This window comes from Mobula birostris, chromosome 12 (genome assembly GCF_030028105.1).
Source record: "Mobula birostris isolate sMobBir1 chromosome 12, sMobBir1.hap1, whole genome shotgun sequence".
Lineage (NCBI taxonomy): Eukaryota > Metazoa > Chordata > Chondrichthyes > Myliobatiformes > Myliobatidae > Mobula > Mobula birostris.
In genome coordinates, this window is record NC_092381.1 from 101,358,222 (window position 1) to 101,376,696 (window position 18,475).

The window sequence follows — 18,475 nt, forward strand, 5'->3', positions numbered from 1 at the left end:
TGCTAGAGTTGAGAATGAGGGAGCATCTGATTGAAACCTATAAAATGGTGAAAGGCCTAGACAGAGTGGATGTGGAGAGGATGTTTCCTATAGTGGGCAAGCCTAGGAACAGAGGACACAGCCTCAGAATAGAGAACATCTGAAACAGAGGTCAGAAGGAATTTCTTTAGTCAGAGGGTAGAGAATCTGTGGAACTAATTGCCAGAGCTGGCTGTGGAGGCCAAACCAAGCAGAATTTGATAGGTTCTTGGTTAGCCAGGGCATCAAAGATTACATGGAAGACAGGAGAAGGGGGTTAAAAAGGATAATAAATCAGGAGTGATGGAATAGTGGAGCAGACTCAATGGGCTGAATGGCCTAATTCTGCTCCTATATCTTGACCTTCACCACTCCCCGATCTCATTCTTGTTTCCCTTGCCATTAACCTCTATTTCCCACTTTAAGCCCCTTCAGTCATAAGAGCCATACAACAAAATAGTACCAAAACAGATCCTTCGGAAAAACCACGCAATCAGAATCCCTGCCTAGCAAGTCCCAGTGTCCTACATTTGGGCCATTCCCCTCTAAGCTCATCCCTTCATGTATCCGTCCTAGTGCTCCTTAAACGCTATTATTTTACCTGCCCCAAACACTTCTCCTGGCAGCCTATTCCATATTCTCTCCAGACTCTGCATGAAAAACTACCTCTTGGGTCCCTCTTAAACCTTTCCCTCTCAGTCTAAACCTATACCTTTAACTTTGGTCTACCTTATCCTGGGAAAAGAATGTCACCATCCACCTTATTTCTGTCTTTCATAACTTCATATATTTCCATAAGGTCATCCTTCATCGTCCAACATTCCCCGTATTAAAGAACTAGCCTTGAAGAGTCAGCCATAGAACACTACAGAACAGATGCAGGCCCTTCGGCCCATCTAGTCAATGTCAAACCATTAACATGTCTAGTTCCATTGACTAGCCCCCAGCCATAGCCCTTCATACCCCTCCCATCCATGAATCTAACCAAATTATTTTACCCTTGGAGTATCTTAACTCTACCTATAAAGTTTCTACATCCTCCGATCAAATGTCATCTCTTCATAAGGATTTGATTTCATTTTTAACCAACAGAGCCTTCCCATCCATTCTGCTTCCTTGCCTGTCCTTTTGATACAATATCCTTTGGATGTTAAGCTCCCTAGAATTATCTCTGTTCAGCCATAACTCAGATATGCCCACAACATCATATCTTCCGATGTCTTATCGCACTATAAGATCATCTACTCTATTCTGTACACTGCGGGCATTCAAACATAACAGCCCCAGTCCTGCATTCATCATCCCTTTCAATTTTGCCTCCAAGTTACACTTCAACTCATCCCACTGATTGCAATTTTGCCCTGTTATCTGCCTGTCCTTCCTCACAGTCTCACAGCACACATCATCTACTTGTATACCACCTGCCCCATCCAACAGCTCTATTACTTCCGGTTCCCATTCCCCTCCACAACAGCTCTACAAAACCTGCTTGCAAGGATATAGGTACCTCTCGGGTTCAGATGTAACCTGTCCTTTTTGTACAGGTCATACTTTCCCCAGAAGAAATCTCAATGATCCAGAAATTTGAAACTCTGCCCCCTGCACCAATTACTCTGCCACACATTCATCTGCCAAATCATCCTATTCTGCCTCCCCAGCTGGTGCGTGGTACAGGCAGCAATATGGAGATTACTATCCTGGAGGTCTAGCTTTTCAGCTTTATAACTAACTCCCTTTTTTCTCTCTTCTGGACCACCTCCCTTTTCCACTTAAGTCGTGGTACCAATATGGTTGCCCTTTCCCTCTCCTGACAACGACTTCGCTATAGCTTCTAAATCTCACCTCCTCATTCTCCTGTATTACCCAAGGGTCATCGAGTTGCAGCTCCAGTTCCTTAATATTGTCTTTAAGTAGCTGCAGTCCAATGCACTTCACGCAGATATTCACAGTTACCAGGGAGACTGGAAGTCTTTCAGAGTTCCTACATCTCACTCAAAGAATATACCAGTAACTCTGGACCCATTCTTGGTGCACTACCCATAGACTAACAAACAAAGAAAGAGAAAAAAAAACTTACTAGAAACTTACTTAGAACCCCCACCTGTGCTTTTCTAGGCCTGTTGAGCCGAAGCCAGTCCACTCAATGGACCATCTGAAAAAACACCACACATTATGCCTGAAAATGTGGGTTTCTCACAGATGGTCCATCTCCTCTGACATCATCAGGATACGTGACTGGCGTAAATTACCACATGATATAAGCAAGTGGCAAAAGGAAGTTATGAGGCAGATGAATAAGAGTAAAGTGTAGGAATATACAGAGATAAAGAGAATGGATTGATGACAATGGAACAACATAATAACTTCTGACCAACACAAACAAAATGCTGGAGGAACTCAGCAAGCCAGGCAGCATCTATGGAAAAAAGTACAGTTGACGTTTCAGGCCGAAACCCTCCGGCAACCCTTCAGTCCTGCCAAAGGGTTTCAGCCTGAAACATCAACTGTACTTTTTCTCCCCCATAGATGCTGCCTGGCCTGCTGAATTCCTCCAGCATTTTGTGTGTGTTGATCGGATTTCCAGCATCTGCAGATTTTCTCTTGTTTGTGGTTTGATAACAACTTCTGACATTGCTCAGACGTGGGCCTGCTGGGCCAATTACCCTTATCCAACAAAACACTCCCACTTTATCCCACTTACATTGTAGAGGATGGTGGTCCATCCCTCCATGGTAATGCACTGGAAGACAGTCAGTAGTGCAAACAGGATGTTATCGAACTGAGTGATGCCATCATTGGGTCCGATCCAGTATGAACACAAAGTGCCATTTGGGCAGAGACGGGCTGGCTCCTGAGTGCCACAAGGAAATTGAAAGTCCAGTTCTTCCGCTGCTGTAAACGTTAATCAGAAAAACACATGAAACAGGACTGAAATAAACTTTCCACGATAACACATCATGAAACACTAACAGAAGTAGTACTGTACCATTACACGGGTGGTCATAACAGTATAGTGGAAAATATGACAGGCGTTTTACACAAGCAAAAATGAAGTAACAACTGTGCTGTCGTGTTTTTATGCCTTTGCTTTGTCTGCCTCCATGTATCATTCACCTGCCACCTTCTCCCAAATCCACCCTACCGAACATTATCTGTCATCTTACACACCTCCTCAGTCCACCCAATACCTCAGACTCCTGCCTGACCACACCCCTCTCCTCTTCATACCAGCCTTCTCCCTCTCACTCTCGTTCCTGATGCTGAGTTTCAATCCGAAACGTTTATAATTCCTTTGACCCCATAGATGCTGCTTGACCCTCTGAATTCCTCCAGCAATTTGTTTGTTTGTGGTCTCTCATGTTTCCAATCTGCTTTGGTGATGCTCATTGAGGGATACCCCAGACACAAGATAATCACCCCACTCAGAATCATAGTTGTGATGATACAAGAGTCTATTCAGTGCATCACATTATACCAACTTCTTATCTTCCATCCCCGCTGGTCCCCTTCCCTAACTCTTTCCTTACAGCTCAAGAAATCACTCTTTGACAAGTGACCACCCAATTCCCCGGTGAAAGCCCCAAGTGATGATGTCATGACAACAACTGTTCCCTCAAAGTCAGGAAAACTAAAGAGCTGGTCATTAACTTCAGAAAGCATCACAAAACACACACCCCTGTTTGTATCAATAGCACTGAGAAGCAGATATCTGCGAGCTTTACGTCTCTAGGCGCAATCATCACCGATAGCTTGTCCTGATCTAATTAGCTCCACACTATGGCTAAAAAGGCACATGAGCACCTCTACTTCCTCAGAAGCCTAAGGAAATTCAGCATGTGCCCATCGACCCTCACCAGCTTTTATAGATGCATCATAAAGAGCATCCTATCTCGACGCATCACAGTTTTGTGTGGCAACTGCTGTTCCCAAGACTGCAAATAACTGCAGAGAGTTGTGGTCACAGCTCAGCACATTACAGAAGGCAGTCTCCCTTCCATAGATTCCATCTACACTACTCACTGACTCAGTAAAGAAGCCAATATAATAAAGGAACCCTTCCACACAAGTCATTCTCTCTTCTCTTCCCTCTCATTGAGCAGAAGATACAAAAGCCTTACACCATGTACTATCAAGCTCAAGAACAGCTTTTATCCCATTGTTATATAACTACTGAAATGTCCCCTTGTATGATAAGATGGACTCTTGACCTCAGAATCTTCTTTGCTATGACATTGTACCTTATTGACTGCCTTGCACTGTACCTTCTCTATAACTGCAACACTTTATTCTGTATTTTGTTATTACTTTTCTCTTGTACCATCTCAACAAACAGATGTTACGAAACAATCTGTATGGATGGCAAGCAAACCAGTGTTTCACTATACATTGGTTAATAAGATAATAAAGCAATAAATACTTCCACAGTCAGCCATCAGTGAATGCCAAGTTTCACCCTCCCCTACCCCACATTCTGCCACTCATCATGGTCCCTAGACCTTGAAACATCTGCTAATGGGAACAGATCCCACCTACTTGCCCTTTCTCCACCTGCAATGATCTTCCACTTCTACACTTCTATCAAATTGTCCCCTTGATTTATGTTGTATAGAGGTCTACCAGATTGGGTTTACAGCTGAAATCTCTCATGCAGCAAAGACATTCTATTAAATCCTTCCTCTTCTTCTTCTTCTTCTTCATCTTCTAGCATGGATTTGTTGTTTATTTCCATTTAAGAGTAAGGTAACAATTCCTCTGAACAATGGTGCCTCTGGGGCACATTCCCTCAGTATTGTCTTGATAACGCCATAGCTTTTCACCAACAGTGCTGTGCCACAAGGCCCTGACTCCAGGACTTGAACTCAGAAAAGAGTGCCAATCCATTGGACATGGTGTGTAATGCAGAACAGTGTTATACACAGAACAATAAAAGATACACATGCAGAAATAGTCAATGCTATAAGACCATAAGACATAGGAGCAGAATTTGGTCCATCAGGCCTGCTTCACCACTCCATCACAGCTGATCTACTTCCCTCAAAAAAACCCATTCTCTTGCCTTCTGCCCGTAACCTTTCATGCCCTGATTAATCCAGAACCTATGCATTAAATACACACAATGACCTGGCCTCCACAGCCACCAGTGCCAATGAATTCCACAGATTCAGCACCCTCTGGTCCAAGACTCCCCACTCTAGAAAACATTCTCTCCACATCTACTCTATCTAGGCCTTTGAACATTCAATAGGTTTCAATGAGATCACCTGAATTCCAGCTAGTTTTAAGGTGCTTGGAAGCAGGTACAGAGGGGATATCAGGGATAAGTTTTTCACATGGAGAGTGGTGGGTGTGTGGAATGCACTGCCGGCGACAGTGGTGGAGGCGGATACAATAGGGTCCTTTAAGAAATTCTCAGATAGGTACATGGAGCTTAGAAAAATAGAGGGCTATGCACTAGGAGAATTCCAGTCAGCTTCTAGAGTAGGTTACATGGTCAGCACAACATTGTGGGCCAAAGGGCTGTGGATTTCTATGTTCTATGTTCTATGTACAGGTCCAGAGCCATCAATTGCTCCTCATACGGTAACACCTTCATTTCCAGAATTGCTTTCATGATCCTCTTCTGAACTCTCTCCAAAGTCGGCATATTCTTTCTTAAATAAGGAGCCCAAAACTGTTCCAAATACTTCAAGTAAAACCTCAGCATTACATTCTTGGTTTTATATTCCAGTCCTCTCAAAATGAATGCTAACATTGCATCTGCCTTCCTCACCACCAGCTCAACCTACAAATTAGGAAATCCTGCATGAGGATTCCCAAGTCCGTTTGCACCGCAGATTTTTGTATTTTCTCCTCATTTTAGAAACTAGACTATGCTTTTATTCCTTCTACCAAAGTGCATGACTATATACTTGACACTGTATTTCATCTGCCACTTCTTTGCCAATAGATTTTCCATCTATTTTCGTATCGTCTGCAAACTTAGCAACAAAGCCATTAATTCCATCATCAAATCATTGACGTACAATGAAAAAAGCAGTCCTAACACAGACCCCTGTGGAACACCATCCTTCCTGTAATACCATGGGCTCATGGCTTGCTTCGCAGCCTAATGTGCGGCACTTTGTCAAAGCACTTCTGAAAATCCAAGTACACAATATCCACCAATTCTCCTTTGCCTATCCTTGTTATTTCCTCAAAGAATTCCAACAAATTTGTCAAGCAAGATCTTCCCTTAACGAAACCATGCTGACTTTGTCCTATTTTGTCATGTGCCTCTAAGTATCCCGAAACAACACCCTTAACAATCGATTCAAACATCTTCCCAGCCACTGAGGTCAGTGAATTTCCTTTTTTTTGCTTCCCTCCTTGCTTTAAGAGTGGAGTGACATTTGCTATTTTCCAGTTCCCTGGAACCACGCCAGAATCTGTTGATTCTTGAAAGATCATTACTAATGCCTCCACAATCTCTTCAGCTAACTCCTTCAGAACCCTGGTTTGTAGTCCATTTGGTCTAGGTGATTTGTGTATCTTCAAACATGTCAATCTCTCAAGGACCTTCTCTGTAGTAACAATAGCACTCACTTCGGCCCGCTGATACTTCCAAAGTTCCAGTATACTGTCTTCCACAACGATGCAAAATATTTAATCAGTTCATCTGCCATTTCCTTGCCCCAATTACTCTCTCTCCAGGGTCATTGTCCAGCAGTTCAATATCTACTCTCGCTTCTCTTTTACTCTTCATATATTCGAAAAAACTTTTAGTTTTCCAATCCTCTAACTTCCCAGTAATATTTGCTCTAATATATGCCCTCTCTTTCTTTATTTTGCCTTTGACTTCACTTGTCAGTCATGGTTGCATCACCCTGTATTTAGAATACTTCATGTTTGGGATATATCTATCCTACGTCTTCCAAACTGCTCCCAAAAACTCAGGTAACCCCTTCCAATCAACTTTGCCCAGTTGCCCTCACATGCCTCTGCAGTTTCTTTTACTCCACTTGACACATCTGATTTTAGCTTCTACTTCTCAAATTGCAGGGTTCATTCTATCATAGTATGAACACTGCCTCCAAAGGGTTCCCTTTCCTTAAGCTCCCTAATCAATTCCGGTTCATTACACAACACCCAATCCAGAATAGCTGATCCTCTAGTGGGCTCAACCACAAGCTGCTCTAAAATTTGTAGGCATTCTATAAATCTTCTGTCTTGGGATCCAGCACCAACCTGACTTTCCCAATCTACCTGCATATTGAAAAGCCCATGATTATCATAATATTGCCCATTCAACATACATTTTCTGTATTCTTAATTTGTAACCCATGTCCTGGCTACTGTTCAGAGACCTGTTTATAACTCCCATCAGGGTCTTCATGCTCTTGTGGTTTCTTTGCTCTACCCACAACAATTCAACACCTATGTCATGTTTTTCTAAGAATATGATTTCAATTTTTAAACAGAGCCATCCCACCCCCTCTGCCCACCTGCCTGTCCTTTTAATACAATGTGTATCCTTGGTTGTTAACCTCCCAGATATAATCTTCTCTCAGTCACAATGTCATACCTGGCTATCTCTAACTGTGCTACAAGTTCAACTACCTTCTTCCATATACTGTGGGTATTAAAATACAACACAATCAGTCCTGAATTTCATCACTCTTTTCGATTTTGTCCCCCTTTTACACTGCAAATCATCCCATTGACTGCAATTTTACCCTATCATCTGCTTGTTCTTAATGACAGACTCACTTCACATTGCCTCTGCTTGTAAACACTCTGGTTCCCATCCCCTGCCAAATTAGTTTAAATTCACCCAATCAGCTTTAGCAAACCTGCCCACAAGGATATTGGTCCTCCTACATTTAGGTGTAACCATTCCTTATGTACAGATCATAGCTTCACCAGAAGAGATCCCAATGATCCAGAAATCTGAAACCCTGCCCCATGCACCACAATCATCTCAGCCGTGTCTCTCAGCCACACATTCGTCTGCCAAGTGCTCCTATTCTTATCCCCACTGGCGTGAGGTACAGGCAGCAATCTAGAGATGTCCTGCTTTTCAGCTTTGTACTTATCACCTTAAATTCTCTCTTCAGGACCTCCTCACTCTTCCTACCTACGCCACTAGTGCCAGTATGAACCAGGACTCCTGGCTGCTCACCCTCCCCCTTTAGAATGTTGTGGACCTGATCCAAGATGTCCACGCCTGGCACCTGGGAGGCAACATACCATACGGGTCTCTCTGTGGTGCCCACAGAATCTCGTGTCTGCTCCTCTAACAATGGAACCTCTATCGCTACTACAGTTCTCTTCTCAGCTCCTTCCCTTCTGAGTCCTACCGTGAGACTCAGCGCCAGAGACCCAGTCACTACGGGTTCCCCAATAGGTCGAACCCCCCGTCAACAACCTCCAAAATTGTATACTTATTATTGACGGCAGCGGCCAAAGGGGTACCCTGTACTGACTGCCCATTTCCTTTCCTTCTCCTGACAGTCAGCTACTTACCTGCCTCCTTCAACTTGGGGGTGACCAGCTCCCCGTAGCTCCTATCTATCATCTCCCCAGTTTCCGTATGAACCAACGGTTATCAAGTGCAACTCCAGTTCCTTAATATGTTCACTAAGGAACTGCAACTTGGTGCACCTGGTGCAGATGTGCTTCTCCGGGAGGCCGGAGGTCTCCCGGAATTCCCACATCTCACACAAAGAACACAACACAGCCCTGGGAGCCATTTCCACTGCTCTAACTTGCATTAACAGATGAAGAATGAAGAGAAAAGAGAAAGAAACTAACCAACCACATAACTCGACCAAGCCTGTTCGTGCTGAAGCCTAATCAGCCAAAGCCTCCTCACGTTAACACTGGTCCACTCCAACTAAGGCCACTCTGCTTGTCCCTGGCTTATTTTTATTTACCCTTGCTAATGAATTGCAACTGTGCTGCTGAAAAAATCCGAAATCCCGTGAAAGCTCCTTTTTCAAATCTCTCTCTCTCTCTCACCAACCTGTGTGAGGCCTCCTCCACTGATTTGACTGCAACTGCAACTGCAAATACCATTTGAAGAATCAAGTAGCATTTACTCTCTTACTCACTGCCCAGTCTGGATTTCACTCGGATCAGTTAGCTCCAGATTGGTCTTGGATCACCTGAACAACAGCAATAACTACAGTACTGTGCAAAAGTCAAAGGCACATGTAAACAAAAAACTTTAAAGCAACTTTCAAAAATAATGAAGTTTCTAAATATCAAGAAATTACTATGAAGAACAGTATACAGTAAAAAAAATCAAATCAATATTGATGTGACCACCTTTTGCCTTTAAAACTACAATATTGTGCAGTTTTATAAGAAAATTGGCTGGTAGGTTGTTCCAAGCATCTTGGGGAACTTGCCACAGTTCTTCGGCAGACTTTGGCTTTCTTTTGTCTCTCCAAGTAATTCCAGACAGCCTCGATGATGATGAGATCAGAGCTCTGTGGAAGCCAGACCATCTGAAATCATAAAAACCTAGGGTGCCTAAGACTTCTGCATAGTACTGTATGACATGCTCCTGTTTATCGATTACTGCTCAACGTTCAACAAAATCATATCCTCAGTTCTAATCAACAAGCTCCAAAACCTGGGCTTTTGCACCTCCCTCTTCAACTAGATCATTGGCTTCCTCATCAGGATACCACAGATCTCCTCGCTGACAATCAACACTGGTACACCTTAAGGATGCATGCTTAACCCGCTCCTCTACTCTCCCTAAACCCACAACTGTGTGGCTAGGCACAGCTCAAACGCCATCTATAAATTTGCCAGTGACACTATTGTTGGCAGGATATCAGATGGTGTCAAGGAAGCATACAGGAGTAAACCAGATCAGCTGGTTGAATAGTGTCATAAAAACAACCTTGCACTCAACGCCAAGGAATTGACTGTGGACTTCAGGAAGGGGAAGTCAACGGACAGGGTGAGTAGTTTCAAGTTCCTGTGCATCAACATCTCTGAAGATCTATCCTGGGTCTAACATATTGATGCAATTACAACCTTACACAAAGGTTGTGGTTATTGGAGGTCAATCACCCCAGCACCGAGATATCACTTCCAGAGTTCCTCAGAGCAGTGTCTTGGACCCAATCACCTTCAGCTGCTTCGTCATAAAGTTGCAAGTGTGAATGTATGCACGATCTATAATTCCATTTGTAACTTCACAGCCTGTGATGTAGTCCCTGGCTTCTTGTAAGCAAGACCTGGGCAATATTCAGCTGTGGACTAATAAGAAGCCACAAAAGGGCAAAGTAATGAGGGTTTTTCCCATACACCAAACTTGACATCCAATTGCATTACCACTGAACTTGAGCACCCATGCAAATCCTGTGGCTACAGGAAAAGGTCCTTTCATAACCAATTTACTTCCTAACATTGTGTAACACTCGACCTTATCAACCCACGTTCGTCTAGCAGAAACTGCCGTCTGCCCGCCCAACTGTGTCTCACGTTGGCGTAGATGCTATGTAATGCACCTCGGTACAAACCCACAATGTAAAACAGCAGACAGTACACAATATGTGATTAAGTAATTACACTTTATAACTCTTATTTTGTGATGTGGTTAGTAGAAACAAAATAAAAGGCGCTACCCAAAAAATTTATCAGTTCTATGCACAAAATAATTTGTTGGAGCTCATGCTTCCCTCGTTTGTCCATAAATGACCTCCAAACCTCCAACAATCTCTGAACCGTCGAATTCTGACATCCGCCGTCCTGGGACTGCCGAACGCTGCCGCACTCGTCCTTCCTCTTCACTCGCCTCACAGAAAAAGACAGCGAACTCTCCCCGGTTCCCACCATACAAGATAGCATCACAGGTCCTTCATTGATTAGAACCCCCGTTATCTGTAGTTATAACCCAAACATTGCAGCTACAGAGAACCATTACCTCATCAGTTAACATTACAGAGAAGCTATTTCATTAAAACACTACATAGAAGCCGTTTTGTTAGCCTTAACAGTTAACATTACAGTTAATATTACTGAGAACCCTACAATTGTAATGCCCTTTCACCATTTACAAAGCACACGGGGCACCATGGAACAATATTAGCTATCCTCCAATCCTCCGCTACCACACCAGTCACTAAGATGATTTAAATCTTTCTGCTAGAGTCCCTGCAATTGCCTCTGATAGGGTCAGGAGAACACCTTGTCAGGCACTGGGGATTTATCCACCCTAATTTGCCTCAGCAGCAAAAGCCTTTTCCTCTGTAATCTGTATAGGGCCCAAGATCTCGCTATTACTCTGCCTCTTTCAATAGGCTTTGTGTTCATCTACTAAGTAAATGCTTTTGGCTCCACGCATAATGACCATCACGATATTCCAGAGGACCAATTTTGTCCCTTGTAATCCTTTTGCTTTTAACATATCTGTAGAATCCCTTAGGATTCCCCTTCACCTTGTCTGCTAGGGCAACCTCATGTTTTCTTTTAGCACTCCTGATTTCTTTCTTAAGTGTTCTTTTGCATTTCTTACGCTCCATAAGCACCTCATTTGTTCCTACTTGCCTATAACTGCTATGCACCTCCTTTTTTCTCTTAACCAGGGCTTCAATATCCCTTGAAAACCAGTCTCCTTTCCTTTCCTTTTTCAATATTTTTATTGATTTCTATATAGAAGAATACAGAGTCCAAGAGAATACATATTATAAAACAAAAGAAAAAATATAATAATACCAGATACAGTATATTGAATCACATTAACGAACTCCTTACTCTATATTCATATAAATTAGATTAATTCGTATATTAGAATATAAACAATTTTATTAAAAAAAAGATCTATACCCACTACCAAAGTCGAAGCTGTTTGGGAAAAAAAGAAAAAAAACCGTATCAGATAATAAAGTATGCTATTAACCAACTTCTGTATTTTAACGAGAAGTCAAAGATTATGAAAATAATTTAAAAATGGCCCCTGGTTTCCTAAACCTGATATCTTTACCTTTTATTCTGACAGACACATAAAAGCTTTATACTCAAAATTTCACTTTTGAAGGCCTCCCACTTACCAGGTACATCTCCAGAAAACAGCCTATCCCAATCCACACTCGTCAGATCCTTCCTGATACCATCAAAATTGGACTTCCTCCAATTTAGAATCTCAATCCATGGACCAGACCTATCTTTTTGCATATTTACTTCAAAGCTAATGGCATTATGATCACTACATGCTGTGACGAAAAACCAAGTTATCAGAAGATTGATGCTAATGAGAGAGAGATAAGTGAGACAATGGAGAAACATTCAAAATGCTAATAAGAGAGAAGAGAGAGATTAACGAGAAAGAAACACAGTTCAGAGTATTGACAGACCGGTTGCTTTGAATCTGAACTGTTTAAAGTTTGATGGACAGGCGATACCCCAGCAGGGGGATAAAAAGAACAGGTTCGCTAAGGCACGACACACACCACGAGATCACGAGATAACGAGACTCTGGAAGAGCGGTGTGCTCCCACAAGTTGGTGGGAGTTGGAGGTCTGGTTCGAGGGAACCGACCATAGACTGACAGGGTGAAAAGGGACGATCGGCAGGAACCTGCTGTGTGTGTCCGCCCTTGCCTGGGTGCCGGGTTCACCGCAGAAGAACGGTCGTATCCGGAACGGAGGGGTCACAGTCGGTGACCACAGAAGACATAAAAGGGTTCGCCCAAAAGCTAACTGCGAAGAACATCAAAGGTCTGTTTGAATCAAAATTTGCATTCTTTCTCTCTCTCCAACGGCACAACAGCGATTACTGCGAACTGTACTAAGCTGAACTGAACTCTGCATCACTTGAGACTGATCATTTTACGCCTAGACTGCGATAGAGCTTGATTGATTCCTATTACCCTAGTTCTGTGTATACATGTGTATTATCATTGCTAACGATTAGAGTACTGTGTTACTTATTTCTTTAATAAAACTTTATTAGTTTCTGTTAAACCAGACTCCAACACATGGTCCATTTCTGCTGGTTTGGCAACCCAGTTACGGGGTACGTAACAATGCAAAGTGTTCCCCAACACAAACTTCTGTCACCTGCCCTGTCTTATTCCCTAACTGCAGATCCAGTATTGCTCTCTCATTGGGACTTCTATGTACTGATTAAGGGAACTTTCCTGAACACATTAGACAAACTCTATCCCATCTAGTCCATTTACAGTATGGGATTCCCAGTCAATATGTGGAAAGTTGAAATCACCTACTATAACAACCTTATGTTTCTTGGATCAGTCTGCGATCTCTCTACAAATTTGTTTCTCTAAATACCACAGACTGTTGGGTGGTCCATATCGAGCCTCATTAAAGTGGTCTGACCTTTCTTATTCCTCAGTTCCACCCATAAAGCCTCACTAGACAAGTTCTCCAGTCGGTCCTGACAGAGCACTGCTCTGACATTTTCCCTATGTACCGCCAGCTCTCCCCCTTCTAATCCCTCCTTCTCTCTTGCATCTAAAGAACAGAATCCAGGAATATTGAGCTGCCGGTCCTGCCCCTCCTGCAACCAAGTCTCACTAATGGCTGCAATATCATAATTCCATGTGTTGATCCATGCCCCGAGCTCATCTGCCTTTCCTACAATACTACTTGCATTGAAATATACACAGCTCAGAATATTAGTTGCACCATGCTCAATCTTTTGATTCCTGACTTTGTCTGAGGTCTTACCAACATCTGTCTCCACAATCTCCCCACTACCTGTTCTGGCACACTGGTTTCCATTCCCTAGTTTACCTCCCCTCCCCCCGTTAAGCACTAACGAACCTTCCAAATGGATGCCAACGCATTCCGAGGCTCTGCTTGCGGGGTCCTAGACTCACCCATCATAGGAAACATCCTCCTTAAATCCACTCCATCCAGAAATCTCAATATATGCAATATTCAATAGGGTTCAATAAGATCCCCCTTCATTCTTCTGAACTCCATTGAGTACAGGCCCAGGGCCATCAAGTGCTCTTCATGTGTTAACACTTTCATTCCCGGAATCATTTTCAAGAAGCTTCTTCTGACCCTCTCCAATGCCAGCACACCTTTGCTTAGATAAGGGGCCAAAACTGCTCACAATACTCCAACTCAGTCTGATCAATACCTAATGTACAGCACTGACCAAGCCTTAATCCCTCTTACACACACATCGACCTACTCCTTGCACATATATAGTGACTCTGACAGGAAGTGATCTAGTAGTGACGGTGGGGACGGTGGAGGGGTGGGTTATTGGGTAAAGGAGTTATCACCCTTACTGACTGGAGGAAGGAACTGTTTTTGAGACTGGTGTGGATGCTACATAACCTCCTTCCTGATGGTAGTGGGAGAAACAGTCCATGAGCAGTAAAAGAGCCAGTCTTCCTCCCTCCACCCCAGTAGCACTGTAATTCTCATTATCCCTGTCTGGTAGTGCTGACATTGCACTTATCAGGTACACACACTGCTGAATATGCAGCATAGACACTCCTGTTTGTATTTGCACACTCCAGGACAGTGACACTCTTTGACACATCCTGTTTGTTGCCGCTTGCAGTTTCGGAGAGGAGACCTGACTGATGGGTGAGGTGCCTGTTTGTGGTGGGGGTGCCACATGCTTCATTCCCTCCAATCAGTAAGGGAAGAGTTCATTTTGGGGGATGTGAAAGAGTGCTGACTCCTGGAAAATGGTTAGTTATTGATTGGTTTTGTTGCGCAACGTCATTGCGATCTTATCGTGATGAATGCATTTGTGGACATCTGTGATTGTGAAGAAGGATGTGAAATCCTGTGTTTTGGTGTTTGTGTAATTGTTTATACTCAGGATAACCACTCACCCACATTCCAAAGAATGGGCCATCCCTCTTCTCCTGGAACAAGGAGATTCTTATTTAAAGGCTCATTTTGGTATAGGGGTGGGTTTGGACTGATATCCTCAATGAGCTACAGTCATAAAGATCTGATGGTATATAATCTGCATTTTCTCTTTTGTCATTTTTGCTATTTTTTTGCACTGTAAATATTTCTGCACTTTTTCTAAAAGTTTTCCATCTCTGGCATACCATAAACACCTTTGCACTGAATGTGCTATTGTGGCCTGCTTTAAGATTTTTAAATTCCCCACCTTCATAAGGGCACATGACCCACACCAAAACCCAATGACAATAGGCAACAGACAATAGGTGCAGAAGTAGACCATTCAGCCCTTCGAGCCTGCACCGCCATCCTGAGATCATGGCTGATCATCTACTATCAATACCCGGTTCCTGCCTTGTCCCCATAACCCTTGATTCCCCTATCCATAAGATACCTATCTAGCTCCTTCTTGAAAGCATCCAGAGAAATGGCCTCCACTGCCTTCTGAGGCAGCGCGTTCCACACCTCCACAACTCTCTGGGAGAAGAAGTTCCTCCTCAACTCTGTCCTAAATGACCTACCCCTTATTCTTAAACCGTGCCCTCTGGTACTGGACTCTCCCAGCATCTGGAACATATTTCCTGCCTCTATCTTGTCCAATCCCTTAATAATCTTATATGTCTCAATCAGATCCCCCCTCAATCTCCTTAATTCCAGCGTGTACAAGCCCAGTCTCTCTAACCTCTGCGTAAGACAGTCTGGACATCCCAGGAATTAACCTAGTGAACAATGGTGTGACTCTCTGCATCCTCTCCAAAGCCTCCACATCTCTCCTTTAACGTGGTGACTAGAACTGAATGCAATGTGGCCCATCCAGTTTTATAAAGCTGTGACATGATTTCCTGGCTTTTGAAACCATTGCCTAGATTAATGAAGATAAGCCATAAGCCTGCTTTACCACCCTATCAATACATTCATCAGCACTGTTAAGGGTCTGCCATTAAATGTCTACCTGCCATTAACTGTGTACTGCCCTTTCATGTTTTATCTCCCAAAGTGCAACATCTCACACCTGTCCACACCTACAAATGATTTATATCCCACTGTATTCTTCAGTAGTTTATGCAGTCCACAACATCGCCAATTTGTGCGGGCTTCATCATCACTACTGTGACAGCAACTCCTAAATCTGAGACCTCTGCTGCTACGAAACACAAGGGTAAAAGGCATTGGAGAACACCACCTCTAGTAGGTTTGTATCCAAGCCACACACCATCCTGACTTGGAAACATCACTGGTCCTTCCCTACTGGGTCTAAATCCTGAAACATCCTTGCTAATAGCATCATTGGCAGTGGTTCAAGTGCATGGCTCACTTCCACTGCCTTCAACTATGAATGGAAATAAATCAGGTCTTACTAGTGACTCCCATATTTCTTCTGTCCTGACTCACTGGACAAGGCCCAACCTTGTGGGGAATTGAACGTCGCAGATTAAAAAAGTCACCAGTTCAACAATTCAGGGTCTAGCTGATAGTGTAAAGGAGGCCACCTTCAGTCTAACCGGAAAGGTTGACTATCTGTCTACCAGACTTTGCTTGACCTGTTCCTGCAGTTTGTTTTCTGCTCCAAATTCCAGCAGCTGCAGTCAATGAGTGTTGAGGAGAAAACTCTCTAACAGTTGAAGTCATAACTCATGCAAAGGAAGATAGTTCTGGTTGTTGGTGGTCAACAATCTAGCTCCAGGACATCACAGCAGCAGCACCTGAGAGTGAGGGACTCAATGATCAGGAAATGGCTCATCTCCTCACTTAATCTACAAGGCATGAGTCAGGAGTACAATAGAGTACAGTCCAGTTATCTACAGGAGTGCAAAAGCAGAAACACTCAAGGAGCTTTGAGTGAGGATCATGCAGCTTATTTGACTTACATTTCTGGCACCAACATATTCATTCGGTCCACCACCAGTGTAGAGGTTTACAGTGTGTACCAGCTCCTAAAAGCACTGCAGTTACTCCAGGCTCCTCCAACAACACTTCCCAAACAGTAGTGGTTCAAGAAGTTAGATAAGAGCAATTTGGGAAAGACTATCAATGCTAGCCTGTCCCATATCATACATTCATGTGTCCATCTAAAGCCTCTTAAATACCTCTGTCGTATCTGCTACCAACCTATCCAGGCAGCACGTTTCAAGCACTCACCCTCTCCAGGTAAAAAAAAAATGCCGTCTATCTCCTTTGAACATCCCCGCTTTCCACTTAAAAGCATGCCCTCTAGTATGAGACATTTTGACCCTGGGAGAGAGATACTAGCTGTCTATCGATTCCTCTCATTGTTTTATAAACTTCTATCAGGCCACTCCCCCCCCCCGCCCCGCGCCCCAAACTTCCAATGATCCGGAGGGCAGACTCCACAGAAAGGAATACTGATTTGAGGGAGAAAACAGAGACAACATAATAGTGAGAAAATAAAACAAAATAAACAAATCCATCTGAATCTGAAGGATTGATACATAGATTGGTAATCATTCACAAATGTCACCTCAATAAAAGGAAAGAATATTGTAGCAAAATAATGGGTCAATCATGTGCAACGTTGAAACCCAAAGTGAAGCAGAATACCCTGCTGCTCTTCTCAAGCTAAGTCTGAGTAGTGGAAATCTGTCAGAAATGCATAAAAATGTATCCTTTGGCAATGGTTCTGATCAAGATGTGAATTAGCACTGACAATCACCGTGTCAAGAGCATTACTTCATCAAGTACCATCCCGCAAATCAGAAAGCCTCTCCTGAAGATACTGTAGAGCTCAGTGTTGTCAACGTTTCAGCCTTACACATGCCTGATAGATTTTGACTGCTTGGTCACTCTGTATATCCCTTGTTCCAATCCTAGTATATCTGGCCACAGGGTAAGCATGGACCCTTCCAAATGAACTGTATTTTAAGTCTACATTTGGCAAGAAGACCCATTCCACAGGATAGGCTACATGCTCCTTCACTGTTTGGTCCTGGACTCTCATGAATTGGGATTGGCCAAACATTCCTTCATAATGGAAGCAGACTACAGCACTCTTGAATGCCGACTGGTCAAAGGATCTGCCAGACTAATGCAGCCCAAGGTATTTCCTAATGACACTTACCGGCGTCATCTGTATAGCAGGTACGGTGCAGTTTACCATAGTAGAACTCCAGGCCAATGATGGCAAACATGAGGATGGCAAAGAAGAGGAGCAGGCCAATCTGCAGCAGAGGGACCATTGCTTTCATGATGGACTTCAACACAATCTGCAAACCTATAGAGAAGGAAAACAAAGGAAGTCAGATTATGGGCGCCTCTTACCGATCCCAGTTGTCCTCCCTCATGGTCTCAGGAAGAACATCAGCTCCTAACTTTTTCTGACTTCTCTGACTGCCACTATCCATCAACAGCTTATCAGCATGTCAATGTTGGTCCAACCCTATCAGAGATATTCCCTTTGTCATATTTCTATAGAGTAAAGAGTCAAGTCTTGCTGCCCATCATGTTGATTCTGAGTACCCATCAGGACTACTTCTATTTAGCAGCCTTCTTTGCCTTGGTGATCCAAGTGTTCATTGAGATCTTTCTTAACTCCCGTGGAAGCA

At 43.3% G+C, this 18,475-nt stretch overlaps 1 protein-coding gene across 1 annotated transcript in view; it reads right to left on the reverse strand.

Annotated features, from left to right (window-relative positions):
• LOC140206151 (probable voltage-dependent R-type calcium channel subunit alpha-1E) overlaps nt 1-18,475 on the reverse strand; it is a 632,362-nt gene that overhangs the window by 364,860 nt on the left and 249,027 nt on the right. The window contains exons 6-7 of the mRNA XM_072274389.1: nt 17,992-18,144; nt 2,720-2,910 (exon numbers count right to left, since the gene is read on the reverse strand). Coding sequence (XP_072130490.1) covers nt 2,720-2,910; nt 17,992-18,144 — 344 coding nt within the window. The remainder of the gene's footprint in view (nt 1-2,719; nt 2,911-17,991; nt 18,145-18,475) is intronic.